The sequence below is a fragment of the Guillardia theta genome, assembly GCF_000315625.1.
Source record: "Guillardia theta CCMP2712 unplaced genomic scaffold GUITHscaffold_8, whole genome shotgun sequence".
Classification (NCBI taxonomy): domain Eukaryota; class Cryptophyceae; order Pyrenomonadales; family Geminigeraceae; genus Guillardia; species Guillardia theta.
This window is the reverse complement of record NW_005434666.1, coordinates 738,270-751,875: the sequence shown is the minus strand read 5'-3', so window position 1 is coordinate 751,875 and position 13,606 is coordinate 738,270. Positions and strand designations below refer to the sequence as shown.

Genomic DNA, 13,606 nt, shown 5'->3' with positions numbered 1-13,606 from the left:
GATCTTCCTATCACGCTTCTTGCAGGAGTTCTTGAGAGCTTCTCGTACTGGTGACATTGACGTGCTTGCCATCAGATGCTTGTTCGCTCGTTCTCACATCCTCACCGCACAGTCGTCTGCAAGCAAGGATCGAAGTATCTGTCGGGCATGTAACCAGCACCTGCTGTTGTCCTCAGCTGCACCTGGACGATCCCATACATCACCTAACAAGAGCCCACCATCTTCCAGATACTCTCGAACAGAAACTCTAGCGCCTGCCGGATGAAGTGACAAGCGTATCCTCGTGCTCTTGCTCTTCACCTGCTCCTGCATGTCCATGCGAACCTTCAACGCATCTAGATGAACCAGCAGGGGTCTTGGATGAGCTGCTAGCAGTCCCGACTTGCTCTGCCGAGGATGAGAATTAATACGGAAGGACCTTGAGAGTGGGAGTGACCGTAAGCCAACCAGCTGGTCTCGTAGACCTGCCTGCAAGTCAGAGGAGCAACAGTGGCATGGCGGCGAGAACCTTGTCGGTGCAGTAGAGCCTCATGTCCGCGATTGTCGGCTCGGTCAGTCGCCTCTCAGATGCGGTCAAATTCTCCGTTACTAAAGCGACGCACGGGCCCTCTGTCATGCTGTCCAAGAGGGAGTGTCAGGCCTCGTAGATGTGCCCTCTAGAGTCTGTCGCCTTGTTCAAGTCAACAATCTCTTGGTCCTCCTGCGGACTTGAAACCGCATGTGTGTAGCAGTGATGTACTCCAACCCCGTCCATTCCTGCTCCTCTCCAATATCTGGAGAGGACTGCAGAGCTCGGATCCCGACAATGAGAGCATGCCCTCGTGCGGTCGGTCGACCTCCCACCTGAGAATCCCCTGATCGGCGGGGATGCTGGAGTTGTAGCTGGGAAACTTCATGCAAAGACATGGATCGTCACTTGCCATCATGCAGATGCGAATACATTCCAAATCATGGCCCATGCCGTTATCTGATCGGTCGAAGGTGTAGAATCACTCCGGGTCTCTTGGGGACTATGGAGAGGTAGAACTCTTCGGGCAAGAGGAAGCCCTTGGAGATTATCTACTCCACCACCCACTTGTACTCCCCCTCCAGCTACAGAGCCTCTCTCCTCCTCATCGCAAAGAACGACCCCTTGCCCGTGAACTGCGGAAGCTCTTTACAGGGCAGCCCTCCCAGCTCGCTCACACTCGGGTCCCAGCAGAACCTCTGCTTCGCCCGGTAGACGGACACGAGGACCTTGTTGTCGCCTACGCGCTCGTGGATCCAAGAGGTGGAGAGCGCATGGACATCTACGCAGCCCGGGCCAAGCAAGTGGGAATTTGAGCAACACAAGCGCCAGGTAATCGGCGGACTCTGGCAACACCTTCCATCCCTCAGATTTCCAGGTCTCAGTTCGCATGCTGCGCATTCTATGGAAGAAGGCGAGGTTGCTGAGGTCTTGTTTCTCTAGAGTCGGCGTGAGCAGGACGTCGGTCTCCTCCAGCATCACCTGCTGCTTCACCTGTGAGTCTACCAAGGCGACGGTGGGGCAGCGCAACGAGAGGAGCTGGCTGATGCCGGCAGCATAGTGTGACCCTTGCCTTTGAGGCGACGCCCACTCGCTCGGCAAGTCCATGGCGGCCGTCACGATGGTGATGCCCTCAGGACACGCATGCCGGGGAGCAGGAGGAGATTTCTCCTTTCTGGTTGACGATTCATGCAGCATCGACGCGCCCGCTTTGGAGCCACGGTGTCCTGAGCATCTCGGCATGAGGACGGGCTCGCTCTCGTGCAGTCACTTGATGGTACCAGCCACACACGGCCAACACGGGGAGACGACCAGAGGAGACCTCGAGGAAGTAGCTCCTCAACGGCTCTGACGCGATCGACTCTGCCAGAGAGGACCTATGGACTGCAGTGAGAGCTGTCGGAGAGAATGAAGAGAAGAAACCAAGGCAAGGTGTAAAGTTAAGTTTAGGCATGATACAGCAGTCGGCAGGATGAGGGTTTGGATCTCTCTTAACTTCGAGTAAATGACTCTACCCCCTCCTCCAACTGACCAGGTTTCCGAGTTCCTCAGTCGGAGTGTCCGGGGCTCAGTCTCTTTTGTCCGGCGGGCCCGGCCCCGGGCCTTTCAGAGTCAGTCAAATGAGTTGAAACGGTTACATGAACCGTTATCCATCGGGACAGGCTGTCTAGAAACTGGCATGGATAGTCTCAGGACAGGAGGAGGGGGGCAGCGGAGAAGGGGGAGGAGAGAAGAGAGACGATGAGAGTGAGAGGATAAGTGTGTTCACAGGGAGTCAGTTCGTTGAAGACAGTCATCTTGTTCATGATCAATAAGCGAAGGGTTGACCGACTCAAAGGTAGAGGGCAGATGTTCCCTACTTTGTTGGCGTAGCTCTTTGCTTCATTCTGGAAGTGGAAAGCGATGGAAGCACATGGAACATTTCTCTGTATTGACATGAACGCAGCATACGTAGAGCCGTGGAGTTTACTAGCGTCGCATAATCGAAGCATCGACCAGCTGTACCGATAGTTGTGAAGTGGTGAACCTTGTCAGGTAACATGCCTGCCAACACGTGCTCATAGTGTCTCATTGTGTGATTTTGATGGGAAATAGGATGATAGTCCGCATTCAAACAAGGGAAGGCCAGGCTCGAGTCGAAGTAGATCCTTCTGAAACCCTTGAGGCGCTTGCAGCAAAGCTCCAGCAACAACTCCCTACGATCAAACAGTTCAAGCTGAGCAGAGACCCTTCACACAAAGGTGATTGATTGTACTTGCATCTTTATCAAGTGTGATGTTGTCATCCGATTCTGGTTTTTTGAGAAGTTGTGTTTCTCGTTCTGACTCTTTATTAGACTATCTTGGCCCGGCAGAGGCAACTTTGTCTTCTTTGCGAATTCAACATGGAGACAGAATTTTTGCTCAGCATGAAGAATCACCTCCAAGTGTACCCCATGAACCGGAGGCAATGACACATATGGTTGGAAATTCTCTTTCTGGAGAGAAGGTGGTGGAAATTCTGGATACAGTGCCAAGAGAACATAAGAAGAAAATGTATTTTTGAATATTCAGATCCTGGAGATTTACAAGCTGACATTTCACTGCTCAGTTCCGACATTGTCTTGGATCAAGTTGATCTTGAATTGACTAAGATGGACGGAAGAGAAAAGCTAAAATCTACCTCGAGACGAAGGTTCGGATTGCTGTCTGTTTGTCACAGCAGCACATCTATAGACCACTGACAGAGATTTGCAAATCAGTTTTGGTGATGAGAGCATCGATACAATGGCTGTTGAACCATATGATGAGAGACTTTTAAAGGTAGATTAGGATTCCTACCCTTCATATTTAGTCTGATACTGGATTTGCAGGAAAAGGACGTCAAATTGATGTCGTTTCACGCTTATTTGAGGAAACTTAAATCTCATTCTGGTGGAGGAAAATTCTCAGAGTTGAAGTGAGATGAATCAGCTGAGCTTCAATATTGAGTCACATTACGATCCAGGCGTCATGATTTCGGTAGTTACGGTGAAGCTGGAGGAAAGACAGGCACTGAAAAGGGCTGGGGTGAAAGGACCGTCAGCATGAGCAGACTGCCCAAGCCGATGACACTGGATAGACAAAAGTATCGACATGTTGATCGAGTGGAGATAGAAGATCCACAGATTCTTGACAAGTGAATTCGATCCCAACTCATCGTAAAGATTAATCTTAATTTATAGGTTCTTGGATGCTTGGAGGCAGACTGGAGCCATGCGATATGGATATTTGTATGGAACCTATGAAGTGGATACAAACGTTCCTCTAGGTATTTGCAACCTGCAAAGCATGGTATTGACTTGCTTCTTTAAGGCATCAAGGCGGTTGTCAAGGCCATTTATGAGCCACCCCAAGAATGTGCAGCGGATGGTGTAAATATGTTGAGGGATCCGTATTCTGATGCGATCGATTCGACTGCTGCCATGCTGGGACTAGTCAAAGTACTGATTTTGACTAAGTAATGTATGGATGCAAAATTGACTTTGTCATTTGAACAGGTTGGCTGGATTTTCATCGATCTTGAAGTGATGGCTGATGATCACAACAAGTTTGTATTAAGATTGTACACAATGTGGAACTTATCATGTGCTAACAGATACGTCTGCTCTCGAGGAAAAGACACCTACTTCTTAAGATCAAACGAATGTATTATAGCTGCCAGACTTCAAAATATGAATCCGTCCAAATGTCTGGAATGTGATGACCTGGAATTTGGTTCAAAATTTGTAACGGTACCATTGTTGTTTTTTTGTTTCCCAGCTTTGATGTCTCTCAAGGTCGTTGTGACTGGAAATGAGAAGAACGAGCTGGACTATGTTGCTTATCAGGTGGCTAGAATCCACTTGCATCTCTTCTTTGATATGGGGTTTCAAAGGTTTCTCAACAAGGCATGGATTTGGAGCGAGCTGAAGGAATTCTGGAATATACCGCAAAGCCTAATCTTTGTCGTGTAGCCCAATCAACTCCCGACAGGCATCTTTTGCCGTCGTTGCATGCATGTCTTGTTTGATGATTTTTCAGATATGTTCCAGCGATATTCTACCAAGACGTCAGTGAGTTTGGAAATAAGATGGTGCATGAGGCCAAGCCTTATTTTCCTGTCGACTATCTTGTGGTGATTTCTTACGATTCGCATCTCTCTTTACCCCAGTTGATTTCTTCTCAGGTCAGTGTCAATGGCCCCACATTTCCCCAACAAGCCAACCCGCTTTTCAAGAGAAATTTTCCAATAGAAAACAGAATGTACGCTCCACAGACGCTTGAGGCGCTCAAAGCACATCTGAACTCCCCGGACAACAAGCCTTTCCGCCCCACTGGGCAGCTCAAGGTAATCTCCCATAGAAGTGACGCACGCTGATGTCCATGCAGACCATCTCCGACTTTCATCTCATTGTGTACCTGGCCACTCACCCAGGACTGTTCTCTTCTCATAGTGATGAGGTGAGTCACACGTATGAACTTCTCAGTTTCTCTTCGCCTCAGCTTCTCCTTCAGGGCCTTCGGATTTTGTGCGAGGCAGTGAAGGAGAGAGACTCGAACAAAGCATCTGAATTCATGCAGTCTCCAGCGTGGCAGAATGTTCTACGCATGATCGATAACGACAAGTAACTTGTGCAATTGCGTTTCATTCATCTCATCATTTTCTTCGCAGGAACCTTTCCAGCGGCGATACAGAAATGGCAGGTGCCGAGTTTGGGACGAGCATTGGCGCAGCTCGATCAGGTGCGATGAGCTCCAGTCGGCCAGCGACGGCAAGCAGCGCTGCTCAGTATGAGGAGCAAGCTGATCAATTGGAGATGATGGGCTTCGATCGGAACCGTGCTTTAGAGATCTTGAACATTGTGCACGGGAACATCGAGACGGCCATAGAGATGTTGTCTGGATCATGATTCTTCTTGCGAGTTCTGAAGCTAATCATGGGACTTTCAATAAATTCTATGTTACATGATATCGGTCGCTATTTCGCAAGTTATCTAGTCACTAAACGAGGCCTCTCAACCACTTGATGGACTTTGCACTAGCAGCTGCAGCCTGAAGCAACCAGCCTGTACAGACTTGAGAGGCACGGTTAACATGTTCTCATTCCCTTTCTCTGCCCGTCCCCTATCGTTCCCCTCCGATGCCATTTCCTGCAAATGAATGATGCAAATGAATTCGCAATACTCTCTATACCTCCCAATCGTCGTTGTCATGGAGCCTAGATGCTGTATGTGCGTACAGACCAAATGTAAGCTCCTTGGGCAATGGAGCAAGGAGAGAATCTGCTACGTTGATTTTCAACAACACTTGTCGGAAAGCATCTTCTAACGATTCGCGGGCTTGCGCGGCAAGTGATCGAGCATGGGCTGCACGGTCTGCCGTAAGATCAAGCTCAAATTCGAACACAAATCTGTAATTAGAATCATACTATGAAAATGTCCGATCTCAAGAAGTTCGCACCTCTCCAGTTGTCTCCCGCTCGCAGCCTCCTCTATTGAGAGCACAACTCTTTCCACAATACCTACCATCATACTGTCAATATGAGCAAGACCAAACCATCGACTACCTTTAGACATCCATTCCATCATATCTTTGATGGCTCCGGCTATGTATTCATTCAGATCCTTGTGTCTACTTTGCCGTACCGGCACATTGTATTTCCTGCAGCAAGCACACCATCAATGTTCCATCGATCTTCTTGTCTCCTTCAACCTCTTGCGCTCAAAGAGCTCGGCGGGATAAACTCCTCGTATATACAGGATGGTGGGTATCGCTGCCTCGAGAAATTCTCCCGCAACCGCCGCCATGAGCGACGTCGCCGACGAGGCTGCCATGGCGGGAAACTCGATCGGGGAAATTGTGTGGCTGATTTGAATCGAATAATTCGATACGATCCAAAACCGAATAAAATCAATTCAATTCAACAAAGATCAATCAAACCAATTCGGTTGAAATCTCTGCTGCCGCCGCCGTGCACAAGCCTGCCCATGCTCCTCTCGTCCTGCTGCTCGTGGGCCTTATCTGTTCGCTTCCTCCTCCTCCTCCTCCTCCTCCTCCTCCTCCTCATCCGCCGACCTTGTCAGCCACACTTGATCCTCTTGATTCATCTATGGCCCGTTCGCAGGATAGTTGCTTACTTTCCCACCTCAATGAGTTCGTGGCTCAGCTCTCCCCTGCCCTCTAGACCTTTGTGCTCTTCATCCTCTTCGCTTGCGTCCTCGTCTCCTTTCCGTGGTTTCACTTCTCCTCCCTGTCCCTCCCTGCCTGCTTCCTGTGCCTTCTCGTTTCATCTTCTTCCCAGCTACGTGCGATGTCCCCCGTGTTGAGGTTGTTGTAGAGAGCTGTCTCAATCCTGACGACTCTATGGGATGAAGAGATCAGAGACAAGAACTCTCGGTCTCTCGAGCAACTATCCCGATGCTGTTAGAGAACACGGCCATCATGATCAATGGACACGTTTTCTCCTTTGTGACATAGTATATCAGAATGCACAACGCACATGATGCAAACAATGGGAATGTTGCTTTCAGTGCCAACCGACCTCAGAACGATCATGTGAGTCTCTCTGATGATCTTCCTGTACATGGCGACTGATGCGTGCTTCTCATCGAATTCTTCACAGCCTGGAGCTGCACCAGCAGGTCCTGCCAACAAGAGCTGATGTAGAGCCTGATCCATGTGCAGGAGATGTTCATGTCGGACAAATGCCAGGAGTAGTTGCACCATACTTGTCAAGACAGTGGGGGGTCAGTTGAAGGATGCTTGATGCACTTCAGAAGAGTTTTACTTTTTCAATCCAGGCAAGAAGTGTTGAATGTTTCATCAAAGTTGAGCAGATTGGAGAAGGACAATATGGACAGGTAAACTTGATCTGCTCAGTGAAAGTCTCCAGAGACGACGATGATAATGATGATTCCATGATGACAATGATGGATGTGATTGGACGATTGGTTATATTTTTGAGACGTCAAAGGATTGATCATTTCATTTTGTTCAGGTTTGGTTGGCGAGGGAGAGAGAAGGCACGAAGTGCATGGTGGCGTTGAAGAAAGTCAAGATGGACAATGAAAAAGAAGGATTCCCCATTACAGCAATCAGAGAAATCAAGATCCTCAAGTTGATCGCCTCAATTTTCGAGCTGTCTGGTTGACTCTGCATCAGGAATTTGAAACATCCCAACATCGTCCAGCTGAGAGAGATCGTCACTTCCAAGGCGCATGACCACAACAAGCAGAAGGGGAGCGTCTACATGGCAAGACTGTTCGATAGTCTCCTCCTGCTGTGCTGATCTACTTGCTCGTAGGTGTTCGAGTATGCGGAGCACGACCTGGCTGGTCTGATGTTGAGTCCCAAGGTGACTGAGCTGCTCCTGTTGGCCCGGCGTGTCTGAGGCGGAGGCGGGGATGGCAGATTGAGATCAAGAAGGAGCACGTGAAACATTACCTGAAGCAGCTGCTCGAGGGCCTCCACTACCTCCACACCCAGAAGATCCTGTGAGTCCCTCCAACGAGGAGCGGGAGGAGCAGAAGGCAGGGGGCGTGACCTAGGGAGTGGGTCGAGGAAGACGGCAGGGTGGGGGAGAGAAGGGGGGGGGGAGGAGGAAGTGGTGGTGGTGGTGGTGGCAGCAGAGGATGAAGTGCATGCAGGCATCGAGACATCAAGGGAGCGAACCTGTTGATCACCAAGGAAGGCTCACTGAAGATCGCTGACTTCGGTCTCGCGCGCTCCTACAACGATCCTTCTGTGCCCCTCACCAAGAAGGTCATCACCTTATGGTACCGCCCTCCTGAGGTCCTGCTGGAGTCGGAGAAGTACGGGGCGCCTGCCGACATCTGGTCGGTCGGCTGCATCTTTGCGGAGCTTCTCTTCAAGCACACAACGAACCACTATAGGAACATCTGGCAGGACTCGCACACCGTCTCCGGCCCGCACAACGAGGTGAGGGAGGAGTGAAGAGGATTGAGAGGAGGGGATCTGATGAGGAGGTTCAGACGGAACAGATTCAGAAGATCTTCGATGTCTTCGGAACCCCTTCCAAGGATGCCTGGCCCACTTTCGACAGGGTTGTTGGCTCCTTCCTTTCTCCTCCCTGTTCCCCTCTCCTCTCCCTTCCTCTCCCCAGACCCACCTCCCCTTCTCTTCTTCATCCCCCTCCTTCCCCTCTTCTTGTTCTTCCCGTTCCTGACGCCTTCCACCCTCCCTCTTCGTCCCTCGCTCACGTCCATTTGCAGCTGCCGGGCATGAAGAACCTCAAGTTCAAGCCCAAGCCCTGCATCTTCCGTGAGCACATCAAGAAGACCGTGTCAGGGGAGCTGCAGGAGCAGGAGTACAAGCTGCTGGAGGGCCTGCTCACCCTCAACCCGGACCACCGCTTGACAGCGAATCAGGCGCTCAACCATGACTACTTCTACTCGGAGCCGATGCCTGCTCCTCCCCGCGACCTCGATCCCAGCCGCGGCTCCGATGCCTTTCATGAGTGGCAGGTGAGGGAGCGACGAGAGAGCATGGGGACCAAAGGAGGAGGATGAGGAGGGAGGGAGGGAAAAAGGAGAGGGAGAGCTGACGAGCAGCGAGCAGGTTAAGAAGAAAAGGTCGGTGGAGAAGGCGGCACAGCAGCAGCAGCAGCAACAGCAGCAGCAGCAGCAGCAGAAGCAGCAGCACCATCACCAGCAGCAGGGAGCTCCTCGTCCTTCTCATCCGAACGCGATCGGGGCAAGAGATCACAACTCCCTTCCTCCCAACAAGATGCCGCGAGTCGGGCCTTGAAGGAAGCAGCTGTTGTTGAAAGGAGGAGGAGTAGAAGAAGAGGATGAGGAAGACGGCAAGGAGGAGGAGGAGGAGGAGGAGGAGGAGTCGCTGCAGCTTCTGACCCAGATCTTTTTGACGGCAATGAAGTTTATTTACATCATGTAGAGATCAAGAGGAAGCGACAAGTTCCTCTCGCACAGTCGCTGCACCTTCATCAGAGCGTCCTTGGTGAAGCTCTCCAGCTCCTGCAGCCGGTCAACGCCACAACCATATCTCCTTGCACAACCTCCCTCTCCACCCTCCCTCGCCGATCCCTCCCCACTCTCTTGATCTTCCTCTCCATCCTCTCCTTCCTCGTCCTCGTCCTCACCTCTCGCTCCTTTCTTGGTGTGATGGCTGCTATGAGGGAGGAGAATCTGTTCTTCTTCTCTTCCTTCTCTTCCTCCATGCTCACGCTCACGTAGCCCTTGTCGCCCTGGTGCTCGGGCTCAGCTGGAGCAAGAAAGAGCAGTGCGGTCACCTTCTCCACCTGGAAGACAGAAGACTTGCGGCGGGGCGAAGACTCCTGGAGTTACTGGTCAAGGAGGAAGAGGAGATGAGGAGACGAGGAGAGGGAGGAGGAGGAGGAGGGGAGGAGGAGGAGGAAGTATAGTGGAGGGGCGGGCAGCACACGCAACACTCACTACCTCCACTTCGATATCAGGAAGAGATTGGATCTTGCGAAGGCGGAAGTGGATCCTGTGAGCAAGTGAGAGGAGAGGAAAGGAGGGGAGAGTTAGGAGAGTGGGGCGAGAGAGAAGGAAGGAGGAAGAGACTGTTGGCCGTGATGGGTTTAGGGGGGATGGAGGGAGCGTAGGCAAGAGGTTGGAAGATGGAGGAGGCACGAGAGAGAGAGAGAGAGAGAGAGAGAGAGAGAGAGAGAGAGAGAGAGAGAGAGAGAGAGAGAGAGAGAGAGAGAGACAGAGAGAGAGAGACAGAGAGAGAGAGACAGAGAGAGAGACAGAGAGAGAGAGAGAGAGAGCGAGAGCGAGAGAGAGAGAAAGGGGGAGTGGGGGAGAGAGGAGGATAGAGAAGCTGGGACGGGGGCAAAGAGACTTTCGCTGCATGGAGGCGGTTTGGTTCTTGTGCAAGAGGCTCTGCTTCCGGAGTTGCCGCTCGTGGATGAGCAGGGCAGCGCGAGTTATGACCTGCGGGATGAGGATGTGACAGGAGGACGCTAGGAAGGTGCGGACCTGATGATGATAGGAGATCTCTTTCCTCAGGATCCCTGCTCTGAGGTGAGGGGACAGGGAGAGGACGACGACGGTGAGGAGGAGGAAGAGCAGAAGCAGGAGGAGGAGGAGGAGGAGGGAGGAGAGGGAGGAGAGGAAGAGGAGGAGAGAGGAAGGGAAGGGAAGGATACCTGTGTCTATGAGCGAATGGAAGGCGAGTAGCCGCCATGGTCGAGCTTTTTCTGAGTCTTTCGCCCCATGTACGATCGCTGACTTGTTTTGCACGAAGTGAGTGACTGCGGGATGAGCCAGGAGAACGTCAAAACGAGTAGCTCCTGCAGCAGAGTGAGATGACCTCCTCCTCGCCCTTCCTTCCTGCTGCCTGCCTCCTGCCTCCTGCCCGGTGCTTCCTTCCCCCTGCTTCTTTTTTCCTCTCTCCTTCCTCCTGCCTGCTGCTCCTCCTTACCTCTTGGAAGATTTTCAATAGTTTCCATCTCTGCCTTGAGTTTCAGCTGGAATCACCGTCAGGTACGAGCTGCTCCCTCCTTCATTCCTCCTCCTCCTCCACCTCCTCCTCCTCGCCTTCTCGATGCGGGCGAGAAATTTCCGTCTTTTGAGCCTCAGGATGTGCTTGAAGAATTTCATCTTAGCGAGCTCGAGATGCACTTTGATCTCGTCCATGGTAACGGTGGGCTTGTCCTGATGGTCCTCTGAGAAGAGAGCGAGGGACGATCAAAGGGGAGAGAGAGTGCAGAGGCCTTGCGAGGAGCAAGAGCTGTAGGAGGAGGAGGAGGAGGAGGAGGAGGAGGAGGAGGAGGAGGAGGAGGAGGAGGAGGAGGAGGAGGAGGAGGAGGGGGTATGGTTCAACTACCCTCAGCATCTTGAGCACATCCTGCACAAAGCCGTCGGTCTCCATGGAGTCGAGGAGGAAGCCGTTTGCTGCCTTGAGGTACTTGGCCGCCTTCTTAGCGATCTCAGCGTTGACGAGGTTGCTGGGCAGTTGAGACCTGGCAGAGAGCAGACTGCGGTGAGTGGAGGGGAGGCAGGGAGTGGGTGAAGTGGGAGAAAGACTTGAAGAGGAGGGAGAGGGAGAGAGGGAATGGTTGCAAGGGTAAGTACGAGGAATAGGAGGAGCAGGAATAGGAAGAGCAAAAGAAGCAGGCGAAGAAGTAGGAGAAGTAGGAGTATGAAGAGGAGGAGGAGGATAAAGAAGGAGAGAGAATTTCGAGGAGATCTTCGCTCACTGTGTTCGCTACGAGCATAAGTCAGTACAACTCGCCTGATGCCAATGAAGCCCCCCTAAACCCTAAACCCAATGAGTCACCTGGAAGGGATTCAAGTTGTCGAGCGACTCCAGAATGTGAGAAGGAAGCAGATCACTGCGTGGAAGGGTCAGAAACAGCGGGAGCAGAGAGAAGGTCAGGGAGCAGAGAGGAGGTTGAGATGGGTAGAGGAGAGACAATTCTGGGAACAGAAGAAGGCAGAAGGGAGGATGGATCGTACAGCAGCGGGAGGAGGACGATAGCATCACCTGAAGGAGTTTCTCGACGGGTCGAACGGGGAGTCGGGAGGAGGAGCTCGTAGCACCCAGTTGAGCCTGGGGTTTGCGACGAACCTTGAGGACGGTGGGTGAGACGAGCTGGGGAACAGGAGGGGTCGTACATGCTCCACTGCCTCTCCATCACCTCAAACCTTGCCCTCTGCACCTGCAGCAACGTGAGCTCCACCGAGGATGATGGGAAGAGAAGATTACGGCACAGTAGTCCCTGAAGAGCTGCTGACATCTCTTGACCTTGTTGAAGAAATGCAGCACCTTGGTCCTGATCTGCATGCTAGAGCGTCAAGTTCACTCCTCTCCTCTCCTCCTCTCACGATTCTGGATTCTTCCGTCGCCTTCTCGAAGGAAGCGCACTTGTGAAGGAAGTCCGTGATGATTCTGGTGGCCCTTCTCTTCCTGTGGATTCTGTCGAGGAGAGGGGAAGTGAGCTAGTGCGGAGGAGGAACGGACCTCACCTGAGAGCAAGACGAAACTTCCAAGAGGAGCGATTGAAAGCAACAAGCTTGTGCATCCATGATATCATCGACTTCTTCGCCTGAACATGCAGCACAGCGCGCTGGATTCTTGTTGCGGCGCGGAAACGAACGTATTTCATCTCATTGAGACCCTTGGCGTCGTTCCAGTAGACTTTGAGCCTTTGCAGAGACTTGTAGAAGAAGAGGAAGGACAACCACAGTTTGATCTTTCTCTTCAGTTGTACCCTCTCTTGTAAACTCACGACAACTCGCGTGTCATTCTTTAAGGCTTGTACATACTTGAGTTTCTCGTTTTTCTCTTGCATCTTGTGCCGTAGCTTTGGCAGCATCTTGCTGACATGTCGGCTCTTAATGCTCTCCTCTTGCAGGTTCAAAGCGGGGTAGTACCTGCCTGCCTCCCCCGGCCTGTCTGTCAGCGCCCGTCGCTCTGCTGTGACTTGCTGACTCTGCTGGCTCGTCCTTGACGTCAAGATCTCCAGCTTCTTTCTGCGGTGCTCGAGCATTGTTGGCAGGACGAGCGGGAGCGAGAGAGCGAGCGCGGGGACCTTGGGAGGCCTCTTCTGCTTCACTTGAGGGGAACTTGCGAGAGCAGGGAGCACGTCCCGCCTGACGTCTTGATCGTCCCTCTCTGCTGCATGAGAAACTCTGCGGTGAGAGGGAGAGGAGGGAGAGGAGGGAGAGGAGGGAGAGGAGGGAGGGGAATGAGGAGGGCGGGTAGGAGCTTTCGGCGGAGGATCAGCAGAAGCGTCAAGGTGCTCAGCCATGGGACTTGGCAGACAGTTGATCGACGGTTACAAAGCCGTTGATGATTTTGACTCCAAAAAATGCTTCCGAGTTCACCCACGCGCCGTGACCGTTTGGGCCCGTCACTGGCCTGTACTAGCGGGGCCGCTGTTGTACTTGACTACAACTTGCCAAGGGGTCACTGACCGTCACCCGAGCGCGACTCTGCGAGATGAACTGAGCGGCAGAGCCTCAGTTGCGGAAATCGAGTTTACTACAACAGGAATCTTGACTGTGAATGAGTCGTGCTGCTGAACTTCGGCAGGAAACTCGCCGGGAAATTCTCGGAGCCCAAGAGATGTTAAGTGAAAAATAGCCGATGA

At 52.2% G+C, this 13,606-nt stretch overlaps 5 protein-coding genes across 5 annotated transcripts; 2 read left to right on the top strand and 3 right to left on the bottom strand.

The window, feature by feature from the left end:
* Positions 1 to 101: 101 nt before the first annotated feature.
* On the bottom strand, positions 102 to 1,705 carry GUITHDRAFT_101792 (hypothetical protein; the record flags this gene model as incomplete). The annotated part of the gene is made up of 9 exons (XM_005839554.1): positions 102 to 160; positions 204 to 254; positions 301 to 387; positions 437 to 464; positions 509 to 617; positions 716 to 783; positions 837 to 882; positions 1,130 to 1,247; positions 1,294 to 1,705. The coding sequence occupies 9 exons, from the start codon at positions 1,703 to 1,705 to the stop codon at positions 102 to 104; spliced, it is 978 nt and encodes a 325-aa protein (XP_005839611.1).
* Positions 1,706 to 2,603: 898 nt separating this feature from the next.
* On the top strand, positions 2,604 to 5,417 carry NPL4 (NPL4-like protein, forms a complex with UFD1 and CDC48; the record flags this gene model as incomplete). The annotated part of the gene is made up of 17 exons (XM_005839696.1): positions 2,604 to 2,748; positions 2,844 to 3,042; positions 3,098 to 3,181; positions 3,249 to 3,309; positions 3,360 to 3,445; positions 3,494 to 3,664; positions 3,711 to 3,796; positions 3,841 to 3,968; positions 4,026 to 4,075; positions 4,124 to 4,259; positions 4,305 to 4,355; positions 4,403 to 4,500; positions 4,549 to 4,642; positions 4,694 to 4,855; positions 4,897 to 4,968; positions 5,023 to 5,132; positions 5,180 to 5,417. The coding sequence occupies 17 exons, from the start codon at positions 2,604 to 2,606 to the stop codon at positions 5,415 to 5,417; spliced, it is 1,971 nt and encodes a 656-aa protein (XP_005839753.1).
* Positions 5,418 to 5,442: 25 nt separating this feature from the next.
* Positions 5,443 to 6,353, bottom strand: GUITHDRAFT_150603 (hypothetical protein). Its single transcript, XM_005839553.1, has 5 exons — positions 6,220 to 6,353; positions 6,074 to 6,168; positions 5,968 to 6,028; positions 5,701 to 5,917; positions 5,443 to 5,657 (listed from the first exon to the last, which is right to left on the bottom strand). Exons 1-5 carry the CDS (start codon positions 6,339 to 6,341, stop codon positions 5,523 to 5,525), a joined length of 630 nt encoding a protein of 209 aa, XP_005839610.1. The 5' UTR covers positions 6,342 to 6,353; the 3' UTR covers positions 5,443 to 5,522.
* Positions 6,354 to 7,265: 912 nt separating this feature from the next.
* GUITHDRAFT_65008 (hypothetical protein) lies at positions 7,266 to 9,035 on the top strand (the record flags this gene model as incomplete). The annotated part of the gene is made up of 8 exons (XM_005839552.1): positions 7,266 to 7,367; positions 7,505 to 7,623; positions 7,669 to 7,750; positions 7,811 to 7,861; positions 7,918 to 8,000; positions 8,154 to 8,424; positions 8,517 to 8,570; positions 8,739 to 9,035. 8 exons carry the CDS (start codon positions 7,266 to 7,268, stop codon positions 9,033 to 9,035), a joined length of 1,059 nt encoding a protein of 352 aa, XP_005839609.1.
* Positions 9,036 to 9,407: 372 nt separating this feature from the next.
* Positions 9,408 to 13,003, bottom strand: GUITHDRAFT_101788 (hypothetical protein; the record flags this gene model as incomplete). Its single annotated transcript, XM_005839551.1, has 14 exons — positions 9,408 to 9,500; positions 9,626 to 9,730; positions 9,776 to 9,820; positions 9,939 to 9,993; positions 10,741 to 10,801; positions 10,933 to 10,978; positions 11,338 to 11,473; positions 11,711 to 11,718; positions 11,791 to 11,845; positions 11,998 to 12,081; positions 12,129 to 12,172; positions 12,220 to 12,291; positions 12,339 to 12,429; positions 12,480 to 13,003. 14 exons carry the CDS (start codon positions 13,001 to 13,003, stop codon positions 9,408 to 9,410), a joined length of 1,419 nt encoding a protein of 472 aa, XP_005839608.1.
* Positions 13,004 to 13,606: the final 603 nt, after the last annotated feature.

What these genes read in the sequence shown, in the direction of transcription:
- GUITHDRAFT_150603 (XM_005839553.1), bottom strand. Translation starts at nt 6,341, where the DNA reads ATGGCAGCCTCGTCGGCGACGTCGCTCATGGCGGCGGTTGCGGGAGAA. An exon ending in GAGCTCTTTGAGCGCAAGAG is followed by an intron (nt 6,169 to 6,219) that starts GTTGAAGGAGAC and finishes TGCTTGCTGCAG; the next exon opens with GAAATACAATGTGCCGGTAC. An exon ending in AGCGGGAGACAACTGGAGAG is followed by an intron (nt 5,918 to 5,967) that starts GTGCGAACTTCT and finishes TTCTAATTACAG; the next exon opens with ATTTGTGTTCGAATTTGAGC.